This window comes from Lissotriton helveticus, chromosome 10 (genome assembly GCF_964261635.1).
Source record: "Lissotriton helveticus chromosome 10, aLisHel1.1, whole genome shotgun sequence".
NCBI lineage: Eukaryota > Metazoa > Chordata > Amphibia > Caudata > Salamandridae > Lissotriton > Lissotriton helveticus.
The window spans coordinates 129,299,647-129,318,716 of NC_136071.1; the positions used below are offsets into that span (position 1 = coordinate 129,299,647).

General features: G+C 45.1%; 1 protein-coding gene across 1 annotated transcript in view; it reads left to right on the top strand.

Annotated features, from left to right (window-relative positions):
* Positions 1-15,974: 15,974 nt before the first annotated feature.
* Positions 15,975-19,070, top strand: part of LOC144783959 (cytochrome P450 2K6-like) — a 38,335-nt gene continuing 35,239 nt past the window's right edge. The window contains exons 1-2 of the mRNA XM_078662688.1: positions 15,975-16,043; positions 17,166-17,499. Of these exons, the coding sequence (XP_078518814.1) occupies positions 15,975-16,043; positions 17,166-17,499 (403 nt within the window). The remainder of the gene's footprint in view (positions 16,044-17,165; positions 17,500-19,070) is intronic.

Below are 19,070 nucleotides of genomic sequence, written 5' to 3' on the forward strand. Positions count from 1 at the left end.
GATGGTGAGTAGTCGTGTAGTGAGAAAAGATCCCCACCCGTGCCGTCCTAACCCCTATGTCCTGACTTACAGTATTTGTGAAGAAAAACCCAACCTATAGATACAAAAATCCATATACTAATTTTCTAAAAAAAAGAAAACACATATCTGCAGACTACAACAAAAACAAAGAATCTTTGAAAATTTTCACAATATCACTTGCTACACCTATGTCACATTTTATCCAAAAAGGCCTGTGCCTTAATTTCAGACAAGAAATAAGTCGTTTTCCCTTTATACAGGATCTTGAGTTTGGCGGGGTTTAATAAAAACACCTGCCCCCCTTTTGCTTGAATAGGCGATATTAACTGCCTATGTCGCCATCGTTGTTGCACAGTCACCTGACAAAAGTCCGGGCAAACAAAGAATTCCCAGCCATTGCCTTTCCTAGGCCGTGTAGGCCTGGCTATGTCATATAGGATTTCACGAAGGAGGTAATTGTGCAGACAAATGAGAATTGCTCTTGGTTTACCATCCCCACCTCCTGCATTTTGTCTCTGCATAAACGGGAACCGGTGAGCCCTTATAATCTCCTTCTCCCAGTCCCACTCCTTCAAGTCTGGGAACGCCGTTGTAAAAAGTTCCGCTACAAAACGTCGAACATCCTTTCCCTCGACACCTTCCGGTATACCCAAAAGACGTAAGTTGTTACGTCGTGCACGATTTTCTAGGTCGGTGAGTTTCCAATCAATGTCCTGACCAGTCTTCTGTAATACATTAATAGAAGATTTTTTAGTGGAAAGTTCATCCTCGACAGAAGAGATCCGCTCTTCTGCTTCCTGTACTCTGGTGGTAGCTTCTGTGCATGACTTAGCGATACGACGGACCGCATTCTGCAACTTACGAACTGCTCCCTGGGTCCGGAGCCCTTCCGTTTTGGTCTCCTCTCTATGAGCCATAATGATTTTATAAATTGAGGACTGTAAGTTGTAAATGGACTTGACCGTAATTTCGCCTTCGCATTCTGATTCAGGATTATCAGAGGTTTCTCCTTGGATGGCCTGCAGGCCAGTCACGGCATCACAATGAGGCTGTTCCATCATACTTGGTCTGGCATTGGGAGGTGCATTCAGCAAGTCAGGCACCTTACGAACTGTACCGAGGGTCTCAGCATTTGCAGCGGAATCTAGACTTAAGATGTCGTCTTCCAGAGATAGATTGCCATCATCCGCCCAGTCACCTGAGAAGGATAACCTATCATTATCGTTCTCCCCCTCTGACATAATAGAGACGTCTGACATGGAGTAAAATTGACCCCCAGAGCCAACAGATTCTCCGTCATTCACAGATGCCTTTCCTGTATCTTTATCTTTGTATTTGCCTTTATCCAGACTATTAATAGGCTGATTTTTAATCACTTTGGGAGCCACTCCAGAGGGTACCGAAGCGCCGGAAATGCCAGGAGTCTCAGAAGCTGGGCAGAGAGTCATATCTGTAAAAGGTTGCATAGGATTAATGTTTATACAGTACAAAACTTAACAGAGGGTCAGTAGAGGATATGAATATTTAAAGACCTAGTTGCAACCTATCCTCCCATCCATCTATTACAAAACATACATGGGTGCTACTGGTCTGATAATGTGTGGCTATAGCAGGAGAAATAGTGTAATAAGAAATGAAAGTGTTCATACATAGAGGAAAAGAAAACCCATCAGCCCACCTAGTGGCGGAGCATCATCATCTGGGATTTTTGTAACTGGTATCTACTAGGTATCTCACCAGATGTAAACGTGAGAGTGATCCTAGTATTGATCCACCAGTGATGGAAAGCCAGAAAAAATGGTGCGGTGGTGCTGAAAAATATTTGCAGTGCTGGGATGAGTGAAAGAGTGTAAAGCTAAAATTGGCTATTACAATGCCGAAAGCCAAATTTTATTACAAGGTCATTATAATGCCAAAACTAAAAACAGTGTGCAGATAGTATTGGAAAAATATTAACTATCAAATGGTGGAAGAGGTCGACATGTTTCAGCCATAAATGGTCAAAGAAGTGGACCAGAGGCTTTCTTCAGGACCTAGTTGTTTACACTACTGCAAAAGGAAATGGTAACTCATACATGGATTGTTCCTACCATATGGCAAATTCAGACGGATAGGTGAATTTGTCCTTGGCAAGTAATTTCCTTCCTGTAAGGTAAGCACATAAGTATGTACACACCACAGATAAACACAAACATAACCGAAAACACTACAACATATATACATTGAATAGCCACCGTATTTTACTGTCAATGTGTAAATATCAACTCACCCAAAGATTCTTGGGGAAAGACCTCACCTCTCCTGGCGCTCGCTCAGGTGAAGAGGCCCCGCTCTACAATGAAATTCAAAAAGGTATGAATAGCTCGTTATCATACCACTTAATAGTTCTTATGATTAACATTTGTAATAAACCTTGGTGCCAAATTGTGAACCGGACAGCAAACCATCAGAACCCCGCTTGTCCGATGTGTATTCAAAGATGATGTCAATGTGGTCAGTGCAACTATCATTCTCCCACCTATTCGTGACTTAGCTGGGGAAGGTTGAAAGTAACAATAAAAGAAGGTTGCAAGACCAAATGCTCAAGTTGTCGCCCTTATGAAAATCAAAAGGGCTTGGATGCAGTGGAATCCCGGTGCAAAAAAAGCTCGTAATAGTGCACCCCTTCTAGATAGTGAACTCTGCTAGTAGATGGCGAAGCCCGGCCGTCCTGCGTAACCCAGAAGGTGATTGGGGAAAGATTGCAGAAAGCCGTCCATGGCGCCGTCGTTAGCGCCGCTGTCTCCTACCTGTCCGTCGGTACCCCAGGCTTAAGCCTGAGCTGAGGGGGAGGTACCGACGTCACAGGAAGGCATGCTTATATATCCGGTAGGCCCGCGAGCTGTTGAGTGATTGCGGACCTGATAGGGGCCTGTCTGAGACCTGCAGCTGATATGCGCATGCGTGTAGCGCAGTCTTGAGAGCCAATGAAAGCAAAGTGCCGTGGGCGGACTAGATAGAGAACCACAATAGCGGCATAATAACACAATCAAGTATTTCCCGTTTGTGTCTGGGACACCCTGAGGCGCTTCCTGATTGGATGGGCGGAATGTTCAACAGCCAATCCGATGCTGGAAGGATTGACTCAAGGCTAGGTTGAAGCCCATAAAGTGAATTCCGCATAAGTGCGGCGCAATTGTGAAAGCCAACCATTGCGAGGTGCCAGAGGCGAACCAGATGGCAAGTCGCAGTGGTCGCGTGTTTGGCGAAAACGTCACATATAAAATCTATACTAATATAATAAAGAGAGAGCCCAAACCTTTGAGGCGGGTAATCTCAGGAACCACAGCACCAATCACAACACCCAATACAGCGTTGGAAAGGGCAGTTGCAGCAGAAGGACATAGGCTATGCAGACGCCCACCATATACATTTAAAAGGTAAAAGAACCGTGCCAGCAAAGTATTCCCTTGTGGGCTTGTCTGCGTTGTGCTGTGGGCGTGTGCTGGGGGCGTGACAAACGCTGGGGGCGTGTGGTACGTTCCGCCCTTCATGCCATGTCTCATATCGTGTGCTGTGGGCGTGTGCTGGGGGCCTGGGCGTGTGCGGGGCGCGGGATTACGGGAAAAAAAGCGAGCTTTGTGCCCAATATTTCATTGTTTTTTCTTCCCAGGTTCTGTACATTCCAGCTCCGGGTGTCCACCCTGCTCCCTTTAAATACCCCTGCACCCCATATTCATAACCCACCCTTACTCCTTAAAATACCTCAACACCCTTAAACACTAACCCATCTTAACCCTATAAATATACCCTGTACCCCAAAACCCAAACCTATCCCTAAACCCTAAAAATACCCCTGTACCCCAAACCCCAAACCTAGCCCTGAACCCTATAAATACCCCTGTACCTCAAAACCCAAACCTACCCCTGAACCCTAAAAATACCCCTGTACCCCAAAACCCAAACCTAGCCCTGAACCCTAAAAATACCCCTGTACCCCAAAACCCAAACCCACCCCGAACCCTAAAATACCCCTGTACCCCAAAACCCAAACCTAGCCCTGAACCCTTAAAATACCCCTGTACCCCAAACCTACCCCTGAACCCTGAAAAAATACCCCTGTACCCAAAAACCCAAACCTAGCCCTGAACCATAAAAGTAACCCTGTACCCCAAAACCCAAACCTACCCCATAACCCTAAAATACCCCTGTACCCCAAAACCCAAACCTACCCCATAACCCTAAAAATACCCCTGTACCCCAAAACCCAAACCTAGCCCTGAACCCTTAAAACACCCCTGTACCCCAAAACCCAAACCTACCCCTGAACCCTAAAAATACCCCAAACCTAGCCCTGAACCCTAATAATATCCCTGTACCCCAAAACCCATACCTATCCCTAAACCCTAAAACTACCACAGTACCCCATAACCCAAAACTATATCTGAACCCTTAAAATACCCAAACACCCCAAAACATATACCTCAATACCCCTAAACATATACCCCTATACCCATACTTACCTTATCCAAACATTTTAAAAAAACATGCTTTTACCATTCATGCATTTACAACGAATTTCGTTGTAAATGTATGTGTGGTAAAATCATATAAAATGTAATGCCATGCGTTATAATGGCATTGCGGAGTCATGGTACTTTCGTAATGAAAGTATGCGGAAAGAAAGTTGCGGAATAATGGGTGTTTACCCTCCCCCGGTAAGTACATCTCCAGCAACATACTCATATTTTTTCACCACCGATTTGAAAAATGCACAGGTCTCTCTCATTGATGGCCAGCACCGACATACACTTTTAGACACACCGCCCGCCACAAGTTCTAGAATTGCGAACTTTAGAGCTGGGGACCTACGTTCGAATCTCGGCATCAGCTCAACATCCTGTGATTCCAGGCAAATCTCTTTGTCTCCCCGTGCCTACCACAAATGAATGTGTTCTTCTGTAATGTAAATTGTGCTTGTGCCATGTTATCGAGTTCGCGCTATATAATATTGCAAGGAAAAATAAAGTAGGGAAACTTGAGTTCACACACCACTGAACTCGCACTCTTAAGTGCATCAGCAGTGCACTGTGAATCGGAGCGTTTCACAGGCCTGTCACAGATAAGAAATGCTATCAAAACGAAATCCTACAAAACAATATACTACTGGCCGGCAGCAATTAATACCCGGACAACGTCGGGACGGGCTGCTAGTTATATATACAATGCATCGAGCCACTTCCTGGTAGGATGTAACGGACCGTCCCATCTGGTACTGTGAAGGTAGACTGGATACATATGCGAAGTGTCTCCCTTGTCACGAGACGGCCATACATTCACTACTAAGTGTGACATAGCGCAAATAATCAGATCGTTTGTGCACAGCGGTCCGATCAGTTCCGCTAACGAACTATAGGGTAGCGGACAAAGCGTAAGTCATGGCAATATGAACCCTTCACTGATTGGTTGCAATCCAACCAATATTGTATAGGAAAAGACTGCTGATCTGTCATGCCGGTTGTTCAAGTATGGACAGATGCTCTCGGACCGGTTAGGATAATGTGGCCACTCCGCTGCTATGAAACCCACTAACACGCAGCTATCGCGCGTTATTGAAATGAATGAAAAATAGCAATATTAATAGACAAGACTCAATATCTTTAAAGAGTGAAGGTGTATATCTATAGCTCCAAGAAAAGCAGTACTCTCTAATGCCCGCCCCGAGACCACATCTCGATTGATATAAGTAACTTGATGATATTCATTAGTGGGGCAGGTATTAGAGGCCCAACAAACAACATAGGACCCCTGTTCAACAGGAAACAACTTATGTCAAGACCCAGCCAACACTAATGTAGCAATGTGATCCAGAACGGTTCCCTGTACTGTGGTGGATGCGTGCAACTGGTTCCTAGCTCAAGCAGGGAAATTAGTGATGCCGCCTATTTGGGGAAAGTATGGCCACTCCATGACAGAATAAGATTAACCAAGCGTGAGGGGAGGCTGACCCAAATTTTTTAGCAAAATTGATGGTCCCACCGACCAGCTATAGCATCAGCAGGTGGTCATGTGTAGCCACGTCCAGTGTCTTAGATCAGGACCCACTGTATGAAGTCATTGAGGCCACATGTATCGGTTTTAAGTTTAAAGATCCATCTTTGTTCTTTGATGAACAAGTAGGGGGTCACATCACTAATGTGGTGGGGAATGAATGGCTGTTCTAGAATCACCCACCTCAATTCCTCGGCTTTATGTTTTCTGTCCAGAAAGTGATTTGTGAGGCGTGTCGCCTGCTTGTTGCATCTGATGGTGCTCTTGTGTTCATTTATCCTGAGCTTGACTTTTCTTGTCGTCATGCCCACTTACTGTAAAGAACATGGGCAGGTGATCAGGTATATGACCTTATCACTATTGCAGTTAGTGTGTTTCCTTAGCACCCAAGGTCTCTCAGTACCTATGTCCACCGATAGAGTTTTCTGTGTCTGCGGGCATGCGGTACAGGATCCACAGGGATAGTGGCCTTGGACGGTTTAAGGTTCCATAAAGTACTGGTAGAGCCCTGTGTCTGTGTTCGTGGTCGCGTGTGAACCAAGACATCCCGTAGACTTTGGCTTCTCTTAAAAGAAAACAATGGAAGAGGAGTAGTCTTCCCAGCTGTGTTCAAAATACGCCAGTTCCTCCAAACTGATTTTTGTATTTGAGTTGATAGGGTGCTAAACGTTGTAACAAACGTTAGTCTATCCAATACAGGTTTCAAAGTGGGGGGGCCCAACAGAGCCTCTCGATGATTATTGGATGCCCTTTTTCGTGCTCTCCGGATAAGTTGTCTGGGATAGTCACGTAGTTTCAATTTCTTGGATAAGTCACTGGAGAATAGGTCAAAATCTACCTTCTCAGAACAGTTCCATCGAACTCTCAAAAATTGGCCAAAGGGCAAGTTTTCCCTAAGGGATCTAGGGTGGTGGCTGTTGAAAGGAAGCAATGAATTCCTGGACATAGGTTTACGATATAATTTGCTCCCTAGCCTCCCCCCCATTGGGACAACGAGTAGTTCGAGAAAAGGAAGTTCTGATCTACTGTACTTGACAGTAAATTTGAGGTACTGGTTCTTGGTATTCAGCCAGGTATGGAAGGCATGCACAGAGGTAGCATCCCTGCGCCAAATGACGAGGATATCGTCAATGTACCTTTTCTAGAGCAACACTTGATGGAGAAATGGGTTGCTCTGGTCAACTACACATTCCGTTTCGAACACATGGACATACAAATTGGCCAAACTGGGGGCAAAGACGCTCCCCATTGACGTGCCCGATATCTGGAGATAAATGGAGTCTTCAAACTTAAAAAAGTTTTCTGTCATCGCTATTCTAGCGCACTCCATTATAAAATTGATAGGTGTCATACTATCCAGAACCTGTGTTTCGAGGAGACCCCTGATGGTTTGCAGGGTCTCCTCCTGGGGGATACATGTATACGGAGATTCAACGTCGAAACTGCCGAGCAGGTCAGTCTCAACGTTGAACTCGACCTCAGGAAGTAATCTGAGGACATCTTTGGTGTCCTGTAGATACGTTGGCATACATTTGACCAGTGGTCTAAGAAAAAAGTCCACGAAGGTGGATAGAGGTTCGAGTAAAGAGCCAATACCCGAAATAATCGGCCCCCTGGTGGAAGTCTCGCAGCTTTATGGATTTTTGGTAAAACATAGAAATAGGGTGTCACTGGATGGGTAGTGACCAAAAATGTTGCTTCTTTGGGCGTAATCCAACCCTCCGTACTAGCCTCTTCCACCAAATGCCCAATTTCAGCTGTCAGTCTGTCTGTCGGGTCCGTAGTCAGTAGTTTGTATAATTTAGTATCATCAAGCTGTCTCTGGCACTCAGCACGATATACGGTGGTGTCCATGATGACTGTGGCACCACCTTTATTGGCTGGTTTTATAGTAATATTGGTGTCCTTGGATAGAGTATCAGCTGCATTTTTCTCTGCGCCCGAGATATTCTGAAAAACCTTCTGACTGGGAGAGTTGACTGACATGATCTCATGCGCCACCGCCTTTTCAAAGGCCCCTAGCATCGGAGGTACCTAATAGAGGAGAGGAGTAAAAGTAGACTTCCTTTTCAGACTTGTGTTGATATCTACCACTTCTCCCTCGTTTTTTCTAGTATTGTCTGCAAAAAAGAAATGTAGGCGAATTTTCCGGAAAAACTTTTCCAGTTCAGAGTGTAGCAGAAATGGGTCTCCATTGTTGGTGGAAACAAATCCCAAACCTTTATTGAGAACACGATGCTCGTTGTCAGTGAGAATGCGGGAGCTCAGATTGACTCAGATTGATTACGAGATCCTCCCCTCTGCATTCGTCCCTGCTTGTTGTTGTAACTGTTGTCCCCATCTGCTCCGTGTGTTCGGGAAGGACTGCTCGTCTTCCCAATGTACTTGCGGTTGACCCCTCCGTCTGCCTCTGCTTCGGCCCCAGCCCTGTCCTAAAAAAGCCTGGCTGTCATAGAACTGTGCATGAGGCATGAAGGGTGGTATGGCCTGTGGGTACTGCGGGTGTGGGTAACCCCATGGTGCAGGTGACCACCATGGGCCTTGTTGGTAAAAATTGCCCGGTGTACCTCTCCTACGGCTCGGTCTGTTTTGTTGGGCCCTACCTCTTCCGTATGGTGTGTTGTTAGATCCGGAATCAGAATCACTAGACCCCTCTTCGGACGAGGAAGTGGAATAATTTGACCCATACCGTCTCCCCTTCCTGTAGAACTCTGGTGGTGTGTAGGTGGCACTCGTATATGGATAGATTTTCTCAAGTGAGAATCTGGCCACCTGAGCGAGCGCCAGGAGAGGTGAGGTCTTTCCCCAAGAATCTTTGGGTGAGTTGATATTTACACATTGACAGTAAAATACGGTGGCTATTCATTGTATATATGTTGTAGTGTTTTCTGTTATGTTTGTGTTTATCTGTGGTGTGTACATACTTATGTGCTTACCTTACAGGAAGGAAATTACTTGCCAAGGACAAATTCACCTATCCGTCGGAATTTGCCATATGGTAGGAACAATCCATGTATGAGTTACCATTTCCTTTTGCAGTAGTGTAAACAACTAGGTCCTGAAGAAAGCCTCTGGTCCACTTCTTTGACCATTTATGGCTGAAACATGTCGACCTCTTGCACCATTTGATAGTTCAAAAAAGAGGGGGATTGGTAACAGTTATATTTGAGCGCACTGCATGTAAAGGTGAAAGTAAATGATCCAATTGTGTACAGTTGGTGCTCAGGTTGAAGAAAGTCGGTTACCTCGACCTTACAAACAAATCACAAATGATTTCTAACCATACAAGTTTCTACCGAGCACTCAATGTCCATAAATAACAGTCTTTCAATTCATCTGAATTTTCAATTTATTTTCTTCATAACATATCGTTTATGACTATACTACATTATTATTAAGATGTCACCTATTCATGCTATAATACACCCATATAACAATGCATACATCTGAAGCTTATTTTAGACTCAATTTAACTACAAATAATACTCAAATCTGTTTAGATTGGCTTACCCGTCAGGGAAAACACCTATATTTATGTAGTATTCATGATAGTCATTCTTTTCATTCTAAAAAGGAAGGGAGGATAGTCCATATCAGTCTAACCAACTAGTAAGCCATTGTATCGAGAACTGACAGATTATAGTTTATAACTCCTCACCTTACACAAGAGTAATTCTCTTCTGTATATTTCCGTTATAGATTCATCACGTTTTAGTTCTCCGTGATCATAGTAATTTCATTAGATATTATAAATTCGCCAAGTTTGTTCCTCCGTAATCACAGTAAATCTGTTTGGTGTACGTGTACGTCACCTGTAATATATTCGTACTATCAGAATTCCTTTACTTTTAAGTAATAGTAAATAACAACACGACCCAAGTTATTGCTTACCTAATGGCTCATGGCGTATAAATTTGCCAGGTTTGTTCCTCCGTAATCACAGTAAATCCGTTTGGTGTACGTGTACGTCACCTGTAATATATTCATACTATCAGTATTCCTCTACTTCTACGTAATAGTAAATAACAATACGACCCAAGTTGCTGCTTACCTAATGGCTCATAGCGTGTGTGAAAGTCCATAGCGTTCTACATCGTCGCCATTTTAGTATACCTATTTGTAATGAGGCTACGTAAGCGCCATTTTGTTTAAGTAATTTTCGAGCTCTAATTGCACACTGAAGTTATATCGAATATAGCGAAAGTAAAGATTCTAACTATATTAATTAAAATATTCCTATAGTCTGATAAATTAATAATACAATTGTAGTATCAATATTATAAATTACGTATTTTTTAACAAATTACTATATATATTATCCTTTATTTGTCCTACGTTCATTATGACTATTATTATCTGTGTTAGTCATTGGTAAGTTAGAAGATAAATAATTCTAATCGAAGATAGAGAGTGTAGTCGCCATCTTAAGTTGGGTCACTCTTCCCATATACTTCTATGTTTAAGTTATCATTAGTTATTTATGGACATTGAGTGCTCGGTAGAAACTTGTACCATTTGATAGTTAATATTTTTCCAATACTATCTGCACACTGTTTTTAGTTTTGGCATTATAATGACCTTGTAATAAAATTTGGCTTTCGGCATTGTAATAGCCAATTTTAGCTTTATACTCTTTCACTCATCCCAGCACTGCAAATATTTTTCAGCACCACCACACCATTTTTCTGGCTTTCCATCACTGGTGGATCAATACTAGGATCAATCTCACGTTTACATCTGGTGAGATACCTAGCAGATACCAGTTACAAAAATCCCAGATGATGATGCTCCGCCACTGGGTGGGCTGATGGGTTTTCCTTCCCACTATGTATGAACACTTTCATTTCTTATGACACTATTTCTCCTGCTATATCCACACATCATCAGACCAGTAGCACCCATGTATGTTTAGGATTAATATTTGCCTTAGGTGAAACTCTGACCTCTCCCACCGCCTGACAAAGCTCTGCCAACTCTTCATCCGTGTCCGTTTCAAGAGATAGTCCGGACACTCCGGATTCACGAGGTTTTGACATTGCTACTGTTACTGGGACCAACACTGGAGACGGGCTTTGGACCATACTCTGCCCCATGCTTGGCCCCATAGCCATTTTATTTCCAATCCCTTGACCTATAGATGTCAGGGCAGTTTGAGTAGCATTTTTAGTGCCGGACACGTTCCTTTTCTTGAAAAAGTCAGATACAGTGCGCTTCTTTGTACCCATATCTGGCTGAGATATCGAATGCCCGTTAAGGGCCATACGTGAGCTGCTACTGATCACCTTTGGAGTACAAGCTCCACTTGCGTCATTAGTTAGAGTACCAGAAGTCATTGTAGTCGGAGTCGGAGTCCCACTTAAAGCTGCTGCTGCCGCCGCGGCAGCGGCCTTTGCTTTGGCCCCCCTTCCCTTTGGAGCCATAGAATTCCTTTTTTAAACACTTTCGAAATTAAATTATCCCTTGATATGTCTCTTGGAATGACTTAGTAATATATCTTAGTGAATAAAAATTCAAATGCTCATGCAACAGCAGCATAGTCCGCTTTCATGGAAACCAGGATATTAATATGCTTCAGCCTCAATGCCTCCAAATCAAGAGAGCCAGGGCGCCTCGAAAACAACTTCACCACTACTTCAATTTGTCAGGCCCAGAGCAGACCCAGAGCAATGAAGCTTCACTCCCCGGCCCGCCTCGAGCAGGGCCTGCCTCCCAATTACCACACGACTCCACTGGGAAGAAGGAAAAAATAAGTTTTTTCCACCTGGGGAACTGTAGCTCGCACACAGTCCGTTCCGCTATCACCCTCACAAAATCACCACCAAAACAGTCTCAAAGAACGGGTAATTCCTACCGCATTTAAACGTGCAGGCTCTGCAGCATTATCTGACACTCCACAGTCAACTCAGCGCACTCCCGCTCCAGTGAGCCGTTGCTCCAGTTGCTCCAACTCAGGTGAGCCCAGCGGGGGATGAGATGGGCTTTCACTCGCGGAGAGGAGCTCCGCGCTCTTCTCCGAAGAATGTCTCTCCCTCAAGGAAAGACCGGCACCAAGACAGTCCGCGGGGAGCTCCGAATGCTCCGACAGCCTTGACCTCACGGAGGAGCCACGGAAAGGGACACGGGCGCCCACCGCACACGGAGCAACTCCCAGCGGCACTCGAACACGGCAGCAGGTGAGGACCGGAGGTGAGCGGAGACAGCCGCGTTTGACCGCCGCAGCCCGACTACAGCTTTCCCGACCACAGCACCTCGAAAGCACGAAGGCTTCGGCTCAGAGCTCCACCAGGGGGCAGAAACAGCAGGCAATTACAGGTAGTTCGGCATCAGGTAGGGACCGCTCACGCACCACCTCTCACTCGGCCGCTATCTTGCCCCCGGACCAGGAGGGAAATCTCATGCAGTTATGGAATTTGATGGCAGTATGGTCTGGGTTGCCTGAGACCGAGACCACACTTTGGGTATCATCAGCATAGGAAATAGAGAACCCAAACGATTAGATAGAGATCCGTCTAACCATTCTTGAGGCTACCTTAAGTAGTTTGAATTCGCAGGTTAATACCCTTGGAAGACTCCCAGAGACTATGTCCCTCCCCACCTTACCCCCCACCTCACAACCCCCCCCAGCTATTCCAGAATCAACTGTGGTGACTTCTGCCACCCCTATTTTGCAACCCCTCATGGCCATACCAGTTCCTCCACGCCATAGGGAAACTATTATTCCCCCACTACTACCAGCAGGTATTACTCTCCCTGTTATAAATCCCAATGGGCTTGTAAATGGTGACGGTATTCCACCCCCTTTACCGGAGAAACCTGCCCCTAGAGTTCGGAGACCCGACCTTCCCCCGAAGCAAACGATCTTATGGTAGTTATGGCCGGGGTTCCTCCCCTGGAGATGGGGGAAGGTGAGAATTTTTTCTCACTAAAAAAATCAAGTAATTAAATGGTTGAACTGGAATAGACCTCTTCCTGTATATTTTAATAATGAAATTGTGATGGTAAGGAGGGTACCCTGGCTGGGCAAGACCAGGAAGTCAATAGTTGGGGACTGTATTTTGGTGAGTTTTAGAGACCCAAGGACTGTTCATCACATCTGTTCGGGGTCGAATAGATCATTTGAATCCACCATCCGGACCCTGCCCGTATCTTTTTTCTTCCCTCCGGTACAAATGCATCGTGATCAAGTTCAGGACAAATGGACAAGGGTTGCTCGGAGGGGTAGACTCTGTGGGTATCCAGCACAACCTGTTCCTCAACCACCTATGACACCCTTCCATAATTACAATCGTTTTAATTGTCTGAGTGGCCTTAATGGTGTTGATTGACTGCCCACTGTTGTAGACCCCACTATTTCCTCTGATAAAGTGCCTACGGTATTGCCCGACGTTAGCCCTATTCCCATCCAAGACATTACAATGTCCCAAATTGCCCCGATAATCCCCGTGACTTATCCAATATTGCTGGACCCTCTACCTGTCATTAATGCTTTATTCACCACGGTACCAGTGTCCATTCAACCCCCCATTTGCTCCCCAGGGCTGAAGTTTGTTACTTGGAATGTTGCAGGGTGGAGCAGGCAATCGGCCTCATTGGGGTGGAAAGAGATCCTCTCGGATTTTGATATTTTATGCTTTCAAGAGACTTGGGCAACCGCTGATATTGAACTCGATGGGTTTGTGTCTTATAACAACCAGGCTATAAGGACAGGTATGGGTAGGGCTAAAGGGGGATTAGTGATTTTTACTTCAGTCAAACTTCCACTATGTGTGATTTCCTACCTCCCTGTGGGACACCACTCCCAAATTTTAATACTAGAACACCCTAAGGGCCATGTCCTAGTGGTGGTCAACCACTATAACAATTTGTTTAATGCTTCAGATACATCGGTGGCAGAGGAGCTGGGTCCTTTTTTGAAGAACCTACGAAACGATGTTAGTAAGCCAATTGAGATCATCTGGGGTGGGGATTTTAATCTTCGTACTTGCCCACATTCCTTTTCTAGAACCTGTGGTTTTGATGGAGACAACGGGGAAAACAGAGCACATTTTGTACACTCCCCCCATGGTGACTCATTTAATTCCCTTGTGCTGAACCTGGATCTTATGATCCACTCCCCGGCCCTAGATGTAGATGGTATGCCTGTTCCAACTTTTGTAGGACCCAATTCGTCCTCTGCCATTGATCACATACTGGTTTCTACGCATTTCACCCCTCACTGTACAGTCCCCGTCGTTACCGATTTGGGAGGTAGTGATCACCAAGCAATCACCATGCTTATTTCTGCATGGGGGCCTAGTGCTAGGAGTGATTATTTGGTATTAGAAGATGCTACCCCATGCAGACAGAATGGTTTCCGTATAAAGTGGAAATTGGACAACTCCGACAAACTGCAAGCTAGAATTATTAAAGAGGGGTTTGCTGAAATTTATAGTTGCCTTAATCCTGAGGCCCCTAACGGGTGTATTATAACTAATTTTGTGGCACTCGGTGATGCTGTAAAAAGGTGCCTTACCACTACTAAAGCCCGAATTAGGAACCAAAATGTGGGCTGGTTTGATAGCCTATGTACTCAATCCCTACGGGAACTCAAGCTGGCCTTAACAAAACACCCGAGAGATAGGGAGGCCGTCAAATTACTTAGGCTTACCTATAAAAGCAATCTTGTACGTAGGAAGCAGGAACTAAGGGAACTGGCCTGGGATGCCCTGAACCAAGCTTCGGTACTACGGGACAGTAGGCTGTTCTGGTCTACGGTTAATAGCCCTCTCCTTGCCATTGAAGAGTTCCCCAAACTATCAGCGCAGGTTAGCGAAGCCAATTGGGTCTCCCATTTTTCTGGTATTTTTAATCCACTCGGGGGAGACCCTAACGGTCCTACTATCCCGATGTCTGAGATTAGGATACCCTTGGATATTACCCTACCAGAGGTGGTTATCTCCCTAAGCCAGAGTAAAGGTGGAAAGGCACCGGGACCCGATGGGGTACCGGTAGATCTGTACAAATCTAACCCCAGTCTCTGGTGCCCACTCCTGACCCAGGTGTTTAATGCATCAGTCCTGGAGAACACCCCTCCTACTTGGAGTGAATCCTTGATTCTACCTATTTACAAGAAGGGAGATAGAGGTGAGGCTAAGAACTATCGCCCTATCTCCCTTCTTGATTCCTCCCTGAAGATTATGAGTAGGGTTCTCCTTATAAGGCTCGAGGAGTGGGTTGAAGAAAATAATATCATGGCTGAATCCCAATTTGGTTTTCGCAAAGGCTTGGGGACTACGGAGCAGTGCCTCAACCTTGATCTCCTTATAGGGAAATATACGAGAGCGAAAGAAGGGTCCCTATTTCTCTGTTTTGCCGATCTTTTGAGCGCTTTCGACCTTGTGGACCATGAACTCTTGTGGTGCACTCTATTGGCCATGGGCGCCCCCCAGGCAATCATTCACTTTTTGGCCCGTCTCTATAATAAGCTGTCGGCCCAGATACGTTTTGGTCCGTCGGGTGAATGTACCGAGAAAATCAGGGTTAAGTCAGGCATAAGGCAGGGCTGTGTACTGGCCCCCCTGTTATTTTCCCTCTTTATCAATTCCATCGAATCTGAACTCAAAAAGGTCCAGGCGGATTCCCCTCAAGTTGGTGGACTCCCCGTACCAGTTCTGCTTTATGCCGACGATACGGTGCTCCTTTCGCGTACTCCAAATGGGCTACAGAAACTTATGAACACTTTCTTTGATTTTATTAATGCGAGGAAATTGAAAATAAATAACACCAAGACTTTTATTATGGCCTGTGGTAAACGGATGAAATCTGTTATGCCGTTCCATTTTAACAATCATACTATTGAGGTAGTGGATAGGTTCTGCTACCTCGGTGTTACCTTTAACAACAAGGGGACATGGTCCCAGGAGATCTTAAATGTTAATGGTAGAATGGCCAAAAGCTCATCTGGTATTTTTCGATTCGCTGCAAAGCTAGGAAGCCGCCGTATACCTGATATGGTAGACATTTACAGGCATAGATGTGCGTCTATTGCTCTGTACGGTTCCGGTATATGGGGCTACAGTCAGCATAGGACACTGCAAAATACCGAGAATGGGTTCCTTAGAAGATTGCTTTGTCTACCTCCCTCGGCTCCTACTGTACTGTGCCATAGCGAAGTCTGTTTAAACTATCTGACTGATCTTACGGGTTTAAGACCCCTCATGGTATGGAGGTCAATATGGGCTAAAGAAGAGACTACTTTTTCTAGGAAGATTATTACTGATTGTTTGAAGTTGGACAAAGTCCTTAAGATTCCCTGGCTAAGTTATGTTTCTTATACTTATGTCAAGGTATTTAATTTTGACATCATTAAGGACCCTTATTGTGCCGTTACTGTATCAAAAAAGGAACTTAAAGATGTTTTCATCCAAACTATGTCTGATATGCGTAGTGTAAAGTGTTCTACCATGTCTACCTATGTATTTTATCACACCACCAAATTTGAAGGAAAGGGCATGCCTATGTACTTAAAATTCATAACCAAGCAGTCTCATCAGTTTGTTCTGACACGTCTCAGACTTGGTATAGTACATAACTTAGTTGCCTTCCCTGAGATGAAAGTTCCTAGCCATTCCCCCTGTCCTTGCGATGGTCAGACTAGGCAAAGTACTCGGCACTTTATGCTTATTTGTCCACTCTATATGCATCTTCGCCGTCTCTATCTCAGACCTATGTTTTTAAGATTATCTGTGTATACTATTACCCAAGCCATGGAATTGCTATTTGCACTTGACTCTGCAGACACCTGTTTTTTTATTGCTACTTTTTTACTTAAAGCCATTTCTCATAGGAAAAGTTTGGTGTTTTAAATCTTCCTAAATTCTTCATTTCTGAGCTATTGTTTTATCATAATGTTTGTATTGTGTTTTATTGTACGCTTTTGTGATTGTTTTTAATAGTCGAATAAAGCTTGAAAATTGAATTGGGTAATTCCTACCGCATTTAAACGTGCAGGCTCTGCAGCATTATCTGACACTCCACAGTCAACTCAGCGCACTCCCGCTCCAGTGAGCCGTTGCTCCAGTTGCTCCAACTCAGGTGAGCCCAGCGGGGGATGAGATGGGCTTTCACTCGCGGAGAGGAGCTCCGCGCTCTTCTCCGAAGAATGTCTCTCCCTCAAGGAAAGACCGGCACCAAGACAGTCCGCGGGGAGCTCCGAATGCTCCGACCGCCTTGACCTCACGGAGGAGCCACGGAAAGGGACACGGGCGCCCACCGCACACGGAGCAACTCCCAGCGGCACTCGAACACGGCAGCAGGTGAGGACCGCAGGTGAGCGGAGACAGCCGCGTTTGACCGCCGCAGCCCGACTACAGCTTTCCCGACCACAGCACCTCGAAAGCACGAAGGCTTCGGCTCAGAGCTCCACCAGGGGGCAGAAACAGCAGGCAATTACAGGTAGTTCGGCATCAGGTAGGGACCGCTCACGCACCACCTCTCACTCGGCCGCTGGTGCGGCCGCCATCTTGCCCCCGGACCAGGAGGGAAATCTCATGCAGTTATGGAATTTGATGGCAGTATGGTCTGGGTTGCCTGAGACCGAGACCACACTTTGGGTATCATCAGCATAGGAAATAGAGAACCCAAACGATTTCATAAGTATGGTCAATGGTGTAATGTATAAATTAAAAAGAGTGGGACTTAGTGATGCCCCTTGTGGGGTGACACCACACGGAAGGGTGAAGAAATTAGATAATTATTCATCCATTGCTACACATTGATCACGTTGTGACAAGAAAGTGTTAACAGGGCAAGGGCAGTTTCTCTGACTCCCAGTGAATAAAGACAGTCAATCAAAATGGTATGATTGACAGTGTGAAATGCTGCTGAGAGGTCTAACAGTATTAGAGCAGCATTTTTTCCTCTATCTATAGGGGCTCTTATGTTCTCGGACGCAACGATGAGTGCTGTTTCCGTGGTGTGTTGGCTTCCAAAGCCAAATTGCGTACCATCTAGAACGGGAATTTGCATCAATAAAGGCTGACCCCATCCTCAGGCAGACCTTATTCTCCTGGGCTGATTTTTCAAATGAAAGGTGCACAGTGCCCCCCGTCCCCAAGCCTTTGTAGGCCCAGAGGACCTCATGCCCAGGGACTGTACTTTTTTTAAGGCGGAGGGTGCGTGCAGAGAGACAGAATGAAAATAAAGGTAGAGCGATGGAGGGATTTAAAAAGTTAGCCAGGTACACACATCTCCAGGGATCAGTCCATGAATCCAGACTTTGCTCTCCTGTTAATGGTATGGTTTAGTAGTGCTTCTGTGTATTGGACATGAGGGGCAGATGTGGTGTTTGTGGCATGACATGGAAAGATACTCGTCATACTTGAGGGTAGTCAGCTTAGTAAGGGTAAGCTTTGATATTTGTACTGAGTGAGGGATAGCTCTGCTGTCAGCATTGATAAGAGACCAGATCACACGTTTTGGCCCAGGTATGACATTGTGTATCTCTGTTTTTTGCAGAACTGACTCAGTGCCTTCAGAGAGGCATCTCTCGGTTACTCTGTCGCATTTAATGAAACAGAATAATCGCCAACAAAACACAGTGGAGATACACATTCCATAACCAGGGCTCTTCCCCATAATGAAGAGTTTTCATTATTTCACATTGCTGTCACCCAAAAAATCTAATGTGTTTGTTCCACCAAGCTTTTACACCTGTGAAGCATTTAAACATATATTTTGACCTGAATGTGTTACCACCAAGTGCTTAATTTACAACAGAATGGGTGCTAGGGCCCAAGGTTTTGCTCAGAAGCCCGTGCCCATTGTGGTTGACACACAGGGTGTCAAATACCAAGGCTGCATAGTCTTGATACACCATTATGACTTTTGTTTCAACTACACACACTTCCTTTCTCTGTATCTCACTCTCGCAGGTTCTTTTTCATCCCGCTTTCTCAACTAAATCCTCTTTTCCTAACTTTGTCTTCCTCCTTCTTTCCTGTTTTTTTGTTTTTCTCTCACTTGCTGTGGATCAAAGTTTG